This window comes from Saccostrea echinata, unplaced genomic scaffold, assembly GCF_033153115.1.
Source record: "Saccostrea echinata isolate AGI-Se365-2 ecotype Australia unplaced genomic scaffold, CSIRO_AGI_Sech_v1 ptg000056l, whole genome shotgun sequence".
Taxonomy (NCBI): domain Eukaryota; kingdom Metazoa; phylum Mollusca; class Bivalvia; order Ostreida; family Ostreidae; genus Saccostrea; species Saccostrea echinata.
In genome coordinates, this window is record NW_026889805.1 from 11836489 (window position 1) to 11850216 (window position 13728).

Sequence of the window (13728 nt, forward strand, 5' to 3'; positions counted from 1 at the left end):
TAGTATAAGGGAGAGAACTTCTAAATCATTGAATATAAAAATATGTATTTCTCAGAATACATGCCTGAACGACATCGTAAGGAACTCAAAGCAGGGATTAGCAGATACATATATAATTATTACAAACTTTTATTGTTACAATATATATGTTGCAATGACAAGGATGAATATGTTTTACTTCACGAATACTGAAATATAAAATGGGAGGAAAAAAACTTAATCGATGAATTTCAGAGATTAATTATGAATCAGTACGTAGCTCAGCGTCAAATACCTCCATGCCAAGCAGCAATATCAAATACATACTATTTTCAATGAAAATGTGTATCAACTTTATTTGGCTCTATTTGGGAAAACGAATTTTTGAATTCCCGATTGAAGTATGAGTTTTGAAATAATATAATATCGTCTTAAATTCCCTTTACTCATACAATTTTACGCATTGCTCCCGTTGTCTAAGGGTATTCAAGTGTGACTAAATGACTAAAGATGAATTATAGGAAGTGTGACTTTCAATAAAGTCTTCTTTCGTATTTCCTGACTAAAGTTTGATATAAAATATATGTCAGGTTTGTTAATTTTGCTTCTCTCAGCAGGAATAACAGGGTCCCGGTTGTAGTGGAAATGGAATCTTGTCAATACCACCAACAAGTGTAGTCCAAATCTTTCTTTTCTAAATCTGAACATTTTTATTTTAAAAAGTATCATCTTCTCCGTATGAGTTTTCCGCAGTCATGCCGATTGATGTCGAAAATAGAATTATTTTCAGAATCCAGCTGCACTTTTTCTACGACTTCATTTATCACAAGGAATATAACAATCAGTTTTAAGCCATAACAAAACAAAAATTATTTCGGTTTTCGTGATCTGGCTATAAAATATTTTATGGAATTAAACAGCTTGAGTTGATGAATCTGTTTTACAACCTTTAAACTTTTTTTCCTGTTATACATTGCATTAACCTTGTAAATTTATGCTGTATTTAATTGGTATTTTTTTTCACTTTGACTCATGACTTCATGTCCTTTTATGTGTGTGTTTTTTAATTATTCTCTTTAAAAATGCAGCGAATCCTGATCGAATCTTTATACATGTATGCATTTTTTAAATGTTTTTGCCAACGACTCTTTACCTCGTCTGCCTCTGGAAGGATCTTTTGCAGACCGCGCAGGCGCTCTTGGCCGATGGCGCTCACATCACCTGCCTCAATCATAGACATAATTTCATCATGACTGCACTTAAACTGCTTCAGGAAGATGTTCACATTCATGCTTCTCTTTGTATCCAGTAGTAATATCTGCAATAATGATTTTATTTTTACAAGATGTGATCATTGTATTACTTGAATAATGTTTTGCAAATAAAACCTCAGATAAGGGGGCATATACCTTAATTACTTCAATCTTGTGTTGATATAAACAGTATAAAAGACTCAGTTACATAAGCGCCATACATTATCTCAGATCTTCAAAAAAGGGAAAGTTTATCGCGGTATACCTAAATTAAAATTGGAATACGTTGAAGAGTCACTTAATGATAAAAGTGGGCGTTTATTAGAAATCCAGTGGGCCTCTTTCATAAAATTAATCACTGCAACAGAATTGGTTGCAGTAAAACGGAAATAAAATCGACATTTACACACTAGGAATTTGCTTTTTTCAGTTTTCCCAGAACTTTATTGAATTCTAGCACGAAAACGTTTGTAATTCACATTTATAAGCACATTATTACCTCTCTTCATGTGGCCTATTTTGGAGTATCTAAGTGGTGACCTATTTTGGAGTATCTAAGTGGTGGGTAAGATGGGGGTTAATGATGCCTATTTTGGAATATCTAAGAGGTGGGTAAAATGGGAGTAATGACGCCTATTTTGGAGTATCTCAGCGGTCAGCTATTTTGGAGTATCTAAGTGGTGACCTATGTTGGAGTTATCAGTATATAAGTGGTAGCCTATTTTGGAGTATCTAAGTGGTGAAATATTTTGGAATATCTAAGTGGTGGCCTTTTTTGGAGTATCTAAGTGGTGGCCTATTTTGGAGTATCTAAGTTTTGGCCTATTTTGGAGTATCTAAGTGGTGGCCTATTTTGGAGTATCTAGGTGGTGGCCTCTTTTAGAGTATCTAATTGGTGACCTATTTTATGATATCTAAGTGGTGGCCTATTTTGGAGTATCTAAGTGGTGAAATATTTTGGAATATCTAAGTAGTGGCCTTTTTTGGAGTATCTAAGTGGTGGCCTATTTTGGAGTATCTAATTGGTGACCTATTTTATATTTAAGTGGTGGGTAAGATGGGGGTAATGACAAGAGCAAACTTCTGATGTTTTACAATCTAGTTAAATTGTCAATACATATATCTCACCTCTGAGGGTGGTTTGATTTTATTTTTCTCATTTTCTTTCCTCTTCTGGATTTGCTTCTGACAGAATAGTTGTTCTAGAGCTTCATATTTTACACTTATCAGATCCTGCATATCAAGGATTTCTTTCCAAACATTTTCATGAGCTGCAATTTTTAAAACAAAACACACTCATTCAAAGGTTCGTATTCAATTTCTAAGTCTTGGTCAATTTACATCAGTCTGGTATTACTATAACTAGCACACAATTTGTTGCTCACTGTTTACCAGAGGCAATTGAAAAGTCACACTTACATGATATAGTATGGGATGGGACCTTTGTCCAGTTGAATGTCTTCATTTTATGTTTAGGAGTGGGAGTCCACATCTTATTAGACGATACCTGATTACTGGAGAAGGTTAATGGTGTTGGTCTTGCCTTGCCCATCCCAGGTGGAGGTGGTGGGGGAGGTGGTCCACAGCCTGGGGGTGGAGGGGGAGGAGGAGGGACTTGAGGTCCACACCCTTGGGGTGGAGGAGGTGGAGGAGGAGGGATGGGAATGCCTATTCCAGGGGGAGGTGGTGGTGGTGGTGGAGGAGGTGGTGGCCTCACACCTGGTGGTGGTGGTGGTGGAGGAGGAGGAACAGGAGGTTCCATTCCAGGAGGAGGTGGTGGTGGTGGTGGCAGCGGTATAGCACTTTCTTGTTGATACGGCAGAGGTGGTGATCCCATACCTGGTGGGGGCGGTGGAGGGGGTGGGGGTGGTGGAGGTGGGGCTGATCCACCATTTTGCTGAGAGATTGTAGATAGTGATGATGGTAATGCTGATTCTTGAATGTTTTGATTTTGTTCTGTTGAGTCTGTGTTTGGAGATGAACTTGAATGGATGTTACTTGATGGAGATAAATCATCATTCACAAAATTAAAACACTGGTCAATTTCCTTGTCAATTCTCTTAAGTGTATCACAGGATGGCTTTGTATTTTGATTCAATTTTGCTTCTAATGCTTTTTTCAAGTCTGTAGACCTTTCTTTGAAAAGACTGGAGTGTGCTGGAGGTGGTGCTGATATTGATCTGTTTATGGGTATGGGGTCAGTCTGAACAGCCTTGGATGCCCCTGGGTATTTAGGTAACACTTCTGTCCCTCCTAGAGAAGCTCTGTTGACATGGGTCTCGTCGATCAGAAATGCTCGCCTCACAGAGGTCTCTACTATGTTCCACTGTACATCACTGGAAAATAAAAATGTTTTACCTTTTTTTGGTTATGTGTTCCTAATTTTGTAATGATTGCTTTATATTATTCAGGGCAAATTTAACAAATGTACTTCTTTTGTTGTACCTTTTTTTTTTTTAGTTTTCCTTTAAAACAAGTTGTAACATATATTATCAGACAATATTGCTTATTGTTCTTACTTACATTGACATTTGTATTAAATGCCCTTTTTCAATATAATGTATGTTGCTATTATCTTTTGGCAAAAAACAGAGAAGAGTTGGCTCTGGTAGAAAAATGAGCAAAGGGTAATTGGGGAAAACCATAGATGATGGTATAAATATGTTGAGAGTATACGAGTAATTCAATAACAGCAATGGTATTACACAAATACTTATCATTTTAAAATGATGTTTGAGAATACGTATGTTTTTGTAAATACACAGAGAATGTGGTTTAGTATAGTCTTCCCTGTATCTTATTGTCCGTAAACCTTACATTATGTTCTATCAGATATATTACGCAATCAAAACACTGATATAGGAGACAAAAGGAAAACAGAAAACATCAAGTAGTAAGATCTTTGAAGAAAGATTTAAAATGAATCATCTACAAGTATCTCAATGGGACTGATTTCCCACAACAAAGTTTGAGATGCGGTGTCTTCTTCAATGCCCTCTATTAGTTTACTGAAAACTTTAATAATCCTGCTGATCTGTTTTGAAATAAGTAAGTTGTTTAGAACCTGATACCATGTTCAACATTTCAAATAAACCGCCAGTCTACTTATATTGGATCCAGAATCATTAGACTGATACAAACATTTTGCAGGAAATGGAATTCTATAAGGCTAGCTTGTATTAAAATCAGTCCCCTTTATATTTCAGAGGCTGTTAAAGTCTCGAAGACAGAAATTAAAGTAGACTGATTTTTCTGAAAATAAGTACAGAAAAATATCTATATTTACACTTACCTAAGCGGGTTTTCTGGTTCAATTTGTAAAAGAGTTTGCAGCACATTAAGAAACACGTCCGCCAAGGGAGTGTTGTAAACCTGAAAAGAGATATCATTAGATGTCTTATCATTAGATGTTTTATCATTAGATGTCCTATCACATACACAGGTATAAGCATTCATCTTTCACTCTTTACCCAACAGTAGCAACAAAGAGATCACAGGTTACTAGATACGTTCCTATATGACATTAGGGTTATGGTACCGTGGTTCCATTGCAAAGACACAAAGAGATTTTGCTCTAAAAGCTTTTTCTAATATTTGGGAGTTTGTAATTTTCCCAGATACTTGTGTATATCAATAGTCTTTATCAAAACTACACAGAGCTTTCATATCACGATCTAGATATCCATTGTAAGTATTATCTATTATATCATCGGTAAATTTGAACTATAATATTATACTCTTTAAGCTAATCTCACTGCCTAATAATCATAATATTAAAAAAAGAGGCAAACATTTGGTATGGAAAAGATGAGAACATTTCATTACGAATCTGAAAAGAAAACAAACACCAAAAACCTTTTAAATTATGCGGAACTTTGTAAATAACTGAAAATTCTATAGCACAATTAAATGACTTCAGTATTTCATTTGTATTTACATATAAGTGTTATTAATACAGAATTTATCAGTTCAGTATCGTCTGGTAAGTATCCAGATGTTACCACTTTGATTTGTTTAAATAAGGAAACCACACATTTTCGGAAAAATTGTACAAATGTAAATTTATGACTAACTTTATAATGATAACCTGTTTGAAAATCTTACGAGCAGCTGGCTGATAAAACATCTAGGTTAGCGAATATCTACTGAAATAGCAAATGCTTTAAAATTCATGAAAATGTTTTTACATGTACATACTGAGTTTATTAAGTTATTTTCAGCTAAATGTAACTGCCTTTTTTCTTCACGGATAATAATCAAAGACAGCAAAGTATCACTGTACGGAAATCGCTGTTGTTTTTAATATTGCAAAAATACTTGCAAATAATATGTTCTATTCTTTTATCTTGGTCTAATACATTTGCTAAGTATAGCTTTATCAAATTATGTTGTTTACTGTAGATTTCCGTTTACTCAATCTAAAATTAAAGGATAGATCACTCTAACTGCATAAAATTATACCACAGAATTAGAACTCTTCAGTGAGCAGTGTGCAGAGCTTCCTTAAGAATCCCGTAAACATTGAATCTTCGTAAAGATAAAACTTAAGAACAAAACATTAATGAATATACGATGTAATTTATGTTGTAGATTAATTTAAACCATGCATTTTGAAAGTTTTGACCTGATATCATGTTAACATACACATTATAAAAGTCACCTTATGATAGAGGGCATTGAACACTTCTTTATGATCGTTAATATCTACACACGCAGGATTTAAAGCTGCTAACTCATCATCGTCCGATTCCTTCTCGTCATCAAAAACATCGCACTGAATGATCAAATCCTCGTCATCTTCGTTTCTTAAATTGTTGATCATATCAAGAATGTTCAAACCTACAAGTCAGGGAAAAAATAACGTAATCCGTTCGCTATATAACTAATCAATAATTATGAATTCAGAATTCCTGTAAAATTTTATAAAGACTTACCTGATTTCAAAGTTAATATGTTACATATATCCATTTGTGTTTATACTACAAAGTTAATATGTTACATATATCCATTTGTGTTTATCTACAGATTTCTATGTATAGTACTGAGTATAACCAATAGCCCTTGTGATAACAGAAGGATTCCCAAGTTTCACTTTTGTTACATGGAGTTTTTCTTTTTATTTATGGAGATGGGCTTCCCGGACAAAATTATATCCATTCTTTATTTTTGTCCAGAGTTATGTTTTTTTTTTTTAATTAAGGACTTTCCAAGTTCCGTTTGAACGTTTTCAACTAAATTGCCTGGAAGAGCATTCCTGAGAACAGAGTATTAATTTATTATAAGGTTTACCTTTTTACAATTAGCTTGGAAATATATTTAAATTTAAGGTTACATCGATATTGAAAAGAATATCAATACCCAAATTAATGGTATTTAAAAGAGCAAGTACTTTCGTGTAAAAATTATCATTAAGAGTTAAGGTTATGAGTGCAAAACTTAAGGACCATAACGAAGTCAAACTTGTTCTCTTAGTGCGTATAATTGTTTTCCCCAATGGTAATTTCTACAAACCAGGTATGGGTGTTGACGACGGAGTAGGTAGGGATTTTTAAATGAGTCCTAATTATGTTAAAAACTTGTGTTACAGTCGAACTTTATTGGAAATTATCAAAATTTAACTTAATTTCATAAACATTACGTCTACAATTTGCCAATTCAATTAACAGATATTGTTAAATATTGAAAAGATATATGAGAGGGGGGTCCCAGTATGCATGGTGATGATGCATTAAAAGTCTTATCATCGCTAAGTATCTGACATCCTTATCGCATATCAGTCTCACTCACTGAGTGACGAAAGGGACTTTAGCACTGATACATTTCTTGAGAGATTTTCTTCCTAGAAACAAAATCTTGGCTTAAAAGTTAAGTGCAATCTGCTGTGTTAAGTAATAAAATCCTGTCATATGCGCTATTTTTGTACAAAGTCTTAAAAATTTGAATGGTGGACTAATTGTGTTTTGATACAATTTTAAAAAAAATGCAATAATTCTCGCTAAAATAACTATTAATTAAATAGAGAACCAAAAATACATGGAAGAAGTTTCATTTATATCTAATCGATAAGTTTCAAAGAGACGAAAGTATCTATTTATATCTGCATTTCATTACTCACAAGTGCACAATTTACAATTTATTTGCTATATTTCCATTCAATTAGTTAAAAAAAACTTTTAATGTTTACTTTAAGGTGCAAATACTGATGATGAGGACATTAAATATAGCACACACGTTCAAATATCAAGTTATATTTATCGAACACGCCTTTGTATGGTTTGATAGAGCAAACTGAACTCACCTATGAATTCATTACGGACTCTCACTCTGTCTTCTAGCTCTTCATTAGCCACTATGATGCAGTTAACAAAAGCCATTAACGCTGTCTTATAGGGAACCAAGTCCGCCATTCTCAGCTCATTTACGATCAAACTGAAACGGTATCTCTGCTTCTTCAATGTCTGAAAGGATTGTAGGAAGAGACCTCAGGTTACATTGTAAGAAGAGTTTAACTCAAAATATACTGTATATAATACTGTAGTGCTATTTTTTTCCTTTTTATGAAAAAAACAACGAGATTTACTATGAATAATTAAATGAAAAGGCTATCCCTTTGTTTCTTGAAATATTTCAAAGTGACATGAAAGAAAACGTGAAGCAGAAAATTAGTTGATTTTTTAAAAACTTTTGTAAGCAGTCATTGATACTTATACGTGACACACGATTATGATATAATTTCGCTAACACATACCCCGGTATTTCTAATACAAGCATATCAGTGACCAAAATTCATTAGCTTAAATAATATCCTTTTAATCTTCGTGGTACGTGGAAATAGACAAGATTATTATATGACCGAAAAAAAAAACGAAATTAAAACGTTATAATGAAAAGTGTATATCATAGCAAGGAACAAAATATTATCAGTACACCAATGTATAATGTCCAAGTACATCGGCGTCCAAACTAACAAAAACAGCATCAATTATTATTCCCCACCCCCCACCCCACCTCCCTTGAAAAGTGGGATTTATATGATAATAGGGGTTCCGTCCTTCCCTCATTACCACGTTGGGGTACCCATGTCTTATCCGCAACTCCTCCTATATCAAATAATAAAATCTAATGAGACTTTAAGATTCATTTTATCATAGTGCCATTGTGCACTTCCCATTTTACGTTCTGACTGGACAGATATTTCGGGTTTCCCATAGCAATAAATGGACTTTGCCATCATACTCATATCAGAGCGGGAATACGTATCATTTTGTGAGCTCTCTGCTAGCGGTAACTCTAGTCTGAGAAAAGATCTCATGTAAACTTCGACCAGAGAAAGATAACTGACTGTAGAAATAACTATAGAAATGTTAAATAATTATGGGGTTCGGATGTGTATTTTCCTCTTTTGAAACCCTGCTCTTGATTATCTGGACTAGCGGGTCAAGAAGAGCCATTAATAAATCCATCTTTTTAATCAATTTTCTTTCTAATGCAGTATGACCCCCCGTTTGACCTAAATCTTATTTTTTTTTTTTAAATTTATAAACATTTTATGCCAATTTTATGCCAATTTTGGTAAAAAAAATAATTAAGTACTTCAGGCCCCAGGATCATGAAACAGACTCGGGCTAAAGACAAAATTTCTATCGCCTGTAAAATGCTTATTAATTATTAAATTAATCTCTAAATTTGCCGATAACAACACTTTAGTAAAACAATATTGAAAAATATGTTAATTTTGATCTGCTCGATTTCTACAACATCATTGTAAAACATATTGATTATGACTTAAGCTTCCCAGGGCCCGGTCAGAAAGTTGACGATGCCTTATCTCTGTTCTAAATGACCTTGTTCATGGGGATATGACCTTGAGATTAGTTTCTAACACACTTTTAGGTCATGGCTTCTGGAGCTAGAGTCTAAATTTGATTTTGTGACAGACTACAATGACTGAAAGAAATCTCCACATTGAAGAGAATTATAACTTTTGATTTGAAGAACTGTAGGTAATACAACAACCATAAGTTACTTTATTTACTCATAACTAAACATTTTATTGCGACAATTGTTTTAAGAACAAATTTTTACATACAAGTAAAAAAAATAAGATTTAAAAAAAAATCTATTTTCCATTTACTTATGTGCATCTTTTTTGTAGAATTATTTTGTCTTTTTTCATTTTGCTGTAATCATTGCAAGATGTAATACTTTTTTTTTGCCTTTTGTAACTTTATCTCGTTTTTTTATTCTATTAGGTTAGAGCGAGCCAAAAAAATTAGATGCCATATCGTATATGAAGAATCTCACAAAGACAATTAGTGCGGTAAATCACTACGGCAGAGATCAGATTCACGGAAGATAAAAAAAAAAAAGTATCCGTTTCTCGTCGTCAACGATTTCTGATCAATGTCAGTAGACAATTCTGTAATGAAACATAGCACTACTGAGAGAACATTATTCCATTACCAGAAAATAATGAAAAATGATCTACCTTAAAGCTGTCTAAGGCGTCCATTGTCAGTCTGTATCCATCATTGGAATACACGCACAGCGCCGAAAGTAATTCGAACACTTGTTTCTTCACCATGACATTGTTTGTGTCCAGTGCTGTAATAGACAAAGTACAGATTTCTTTTCGTTACATTATGTCCATTATATGAAAAATATCCAGCTTTGATGCATTGAATTTTTCCAATTTAACAAATCCATAACAAAAGTATTTCAATTTCTCATTAATAGATTCCAAAGGTGAACGGATGCATTCTATCTGGATGATGATAATAAAATAAATAAACTGATAAGTTCCATCTGGATAGTAATAATGAGCTGATCCATTAGATATCTGGATGGAGACAATGAGCTGATACATTTTATCTGGATGGTGAAGTTGATACATTCTATCTGGATGGTTTTATTCTATCTGGATGACGATAATGAGCTGATATGTTCTGTCTGGATGGTGACAATGAGCTGATACATTCTATCTAGATGGTTTTTATTCTATCTGGATGATGATAATGAGTTGATATGTTTTATGTGGATCATGATAATGAGCTGATATGTTCTATCTGGATGTTGATAATGAGCTGATATATTCTATCTGTATGATGATAATAAGCTGATATGTTCTGTCTGGATGGTGATAATAAACTGATATATTCTATCTGGATGGTTATAATGAGCTAAATCATTCTATTTGGATGGTGATAATAAACTGATATATTCTATCTGGATGGTGATTGTTGATCGTAAAAAAGACAGATATTACAATGCAGCTCTTGTTCACCTTTCCTTATTTTATTAATAATTCAACACTGTCATTGTGAAATCACAAATTATCAATGCAATATCGTAATATCAAACTTAGGTTTGTTTATAAAACATATAACGAATCATTTGTATTTTGTTTCTATCTTTTGCACAGCTGGGAAATTTCTCAGTTTCGCACAACATAAAGTGTCATGTAGAAACGAAAAATTATTTAAGCATCCTTCCCTCTTCGAAAATAATTTTCTCCATGATGAAAAATTCATATACGTACAGGATTGCTTCTTGATCAGACATATTTAAAAATGGATTATTTCTATAATTTAGTCAATTTTTCTGGAAAATGTCCATTGCAGATGTCTTCCATTTATTCACAATAATCAATGGTATGTGGCATTCATATTTCCAACAACTGATATTGTCAGATTTTAAGTTTATAGAATTATTTTCCCAACATAAAACGCAGGTTATGTAATGTAATAATCAAGCCGAAATTAAATCCTCTAGAATTTTTTCGAATAGTAATCGGTTTAGAATGAGAGGAAAATTCTCCCTTGAATCATTGATAGCTGGAAAAAGTAGATGTTGTTCCAACTCTGAGAATCTGAATCATATGATATATTGAATCAATCTGTTTATATCTTAAAGTAACATGTATTATTTTGCTATATTCTTTCTGCTTTGTGACAGGCATCAGTCTAGGCGTAATAATCGTGATAAGAATATTATACCTAACTTAGGAATGAATACTGCAGTTCATAAGAAAAGTGTCAGAGATATTATACATCTCTGATATCTTTTATCACTTTATTTCATTGAAAGACAGCCTCTGTGTCAGTACCAAACCATTACCAATATAAAAAGAATGTAAAATGAAACAATAAATCTTCTATGAAAGACTTCCTGCAAGTAATCCATTTATCCAAATGTGATTTACTGGTCATTGAAATAGTGTGAGAAACTGATCGACTTCCTCCATCAAGCAGGAAATGTCTGTTTATGGAAAAACATAACTACAGGTTTTCAGTAGGCTCGTAACCAAAGAAGTGCCCGAATACAAAAACAAAGCAATTCCATGTGTAATTGAAAACAGAGCTAAAGCCTGCACGTTGGGTAATCGGATGATGTATTCCCAAGATCGGGTGAAAATGGAAACTATTGATCTCCAGTTCTAAATTGAATTCCTGAAATCTGGAGGCACGGCTCTTGGTAAAATTCAGAAAAATTATTTTGTAACTGACTCGTTCACGAGAAGAAAAGAGGAACAAATACCCTTGATTAATCAAATTCTCTATAGTGTAATATTTGTTTTCTTGTCTTTGACTTTGAGGGTTCATTATTCAATCCCGAGAGAGTATGAATATTCTAAAATACCGTGTTTCAAGGACTATAGTCAGCTTTTATAATGTATACGATAACTGTTTCTTTTTTAAAAGGGATATCATTTTTAAATGCCAAACAAAAAATAATAATCGTAAAATAAATAAAAGAAACAAAACAAACAATAAAAAACAAAACAAACGGCCGCGCTGTTTTATACTATATATCCCATGGCTCTTACATATTCTGATATGTATTGCAAGAGCAATATTGTCAATTCATCAAAATGTCGCACCCGTTACACGTCAAAATATGTGGATGTAATGTGTTGTCACGATTCACACTTTTCTTAACGTGTCCTATCGGCAAGATCAATTTTTGTCAGTGTAAATATTGTGCATTGCAAATAAAATATTAAACATATTCCGAGAAAAAACCCAATATATGGTAACAAATACTCCAATGGTTCAAATGATGAATGACATGTCAGTTCATATTAATGTTTATGCAGTACACTGGAGAAGTTTTTGCAAGAACTTGACGTTATTCGATCGACAAAAACGCAGAGGCAATTCTCTTGAATTATATATATCACAAGTCATATAATATGACTTATCTGCTACTGACATAAAAAAGCTACATTTGTAAGTAAGCGACATGGAAAGTTACTTTTGAGCAAAATGAATTGTAAAACAGATATACTTGGTAGCGGTTAGGTAACCCAAAAAATAAATTGCACTGGTCTTTTTTATTTAGATCTTTAGCAAATCAGTTAATTATTAAGTTGATGAATTATTATAAATAAATGTACCTCCGGCAAATTGTGGACCATATCCTGTACTTATTAATGACTGCAATCCAATCACAGAATTCATAACTGTTTTGATACACATGATACATTCTATCCGTAGGACCAAGTTGGAGAAATTGCTTGTGTATTTGGCTAAATCTCCAAGACATTCAAAGAGTAAATCTAAACCATCTCGCCTCAGAAAATCTAAGATCCACCTTTTGTCGTCACTATCAAGTTTCTTCCTCAGTCGACAAAAGTTAACAACAGAAGGGTGGCGAAGCAGAAAAACACAGGAATTGGTCAAGGACAAGTCATTTACGATATCCGCCAGGTTTGCTTCGGAACTACATCTTTTGCATCTATTTTTAGGCGGAGGTGTATCTTCCGTGCCCATATCGGACACATAGCCAGAATTCGCCATAACTTCCAGGAAGTCAATTCTCCTGATGCTTTTAGGATATACACAGGCAGTCTGTCAGGTGCGAGCTCATATATAGTACGCCTGATGTGTTCACACATTGAGACCAGCAGCTTTGTATCGATTATAAAAATACGAATACTTCATTCACTATTTCAAAAAGAGGACCTCATAGCAACTTGAGACATTATTGAGAGAGAAATGATACATAAGTTTGTTAACCGTTATCGATATATCAAGGGTAGGTAGATACTACTCCTCGTTTTCTTATATTTTAATGTAAAGGTGAAAAGTAGGGTTTATGGTCTTCTTCGCAAAATACATTATCCCGTGCGACTTCTACAATGCTCTAAATATACAGTAAAAATGCAAACTTAAGATTTTTTTTCGTCTATTTTATACTTGAACGATCTTACTAAAATTCAGGTACAAGTAACATATTGTTGATATCTCGGAAAGTCCTTCCCCCTTTTCTGCATTTCTAGGCATCACTTCTCTTCCTATATTTTAATACAGTATATGGCGATGAATTATATGTTTGCATATGATTGTGGAATCCGGATAGGATCACGTTGTTCACTATCGCACAACGATTGTTGGGTAGATGGCGCGATGCTGTAAAAGTGCTGTAATCGTTTGGGCCGTGGATATCGGCCTGGGTAGCTCAGTCGGTAGAGCACCTGACTAGTGATGCAGGGGTC

At 33.6% G+C, this 13728-nt stretch overlaps 1 protein-coding gene across 2 annotated transcripts in view; it reads right to left on the bottom strand.

Annotated features, from left to right (window-relative positions):
• The window catches only part of LOC133172912 (inverted formin-2-like), a 35217-nt gene that overhangs the window by 3028 nt on the left and 18461 nt on the right, over nucleotides 1-13728 (bottom strand). For both annotated transcript variants that reach the window (XM_061307749.1, XM_061307748.1), the window contains exons 3-9: nucleotides 9721-9836; nucleotides 7531-7690; nucleotides 5893-6071; nucleotides 4525-4604; nucleotides 2652-3568; nucleotides 2361-2503; nucleotides 1133-1297 (exon numbers count right to left, since the gene is read on the bottom strand). In XM_061307749.1, coding sequence (XP_061163733.1) covers nucleotides 1133-1297; nucleotides 2361-2503; nucleotides 2652-3568; nucleotides 4525-4604; nucleotides 5893-6071; nucleotides 7531-7690; nucleotides 9721-9836 — 1760 coding nt within the window. The remainder of the gene's footprint in view (nucleotides 1-1132; nucleotides 1298-2360; nucleotides 2504-2651; nucleotides 3569-4524; nucleotides 4605-5892; nucleotides 6072-7530; nucleotides 7691-9720; nucleotides 9837-13728) is intronic.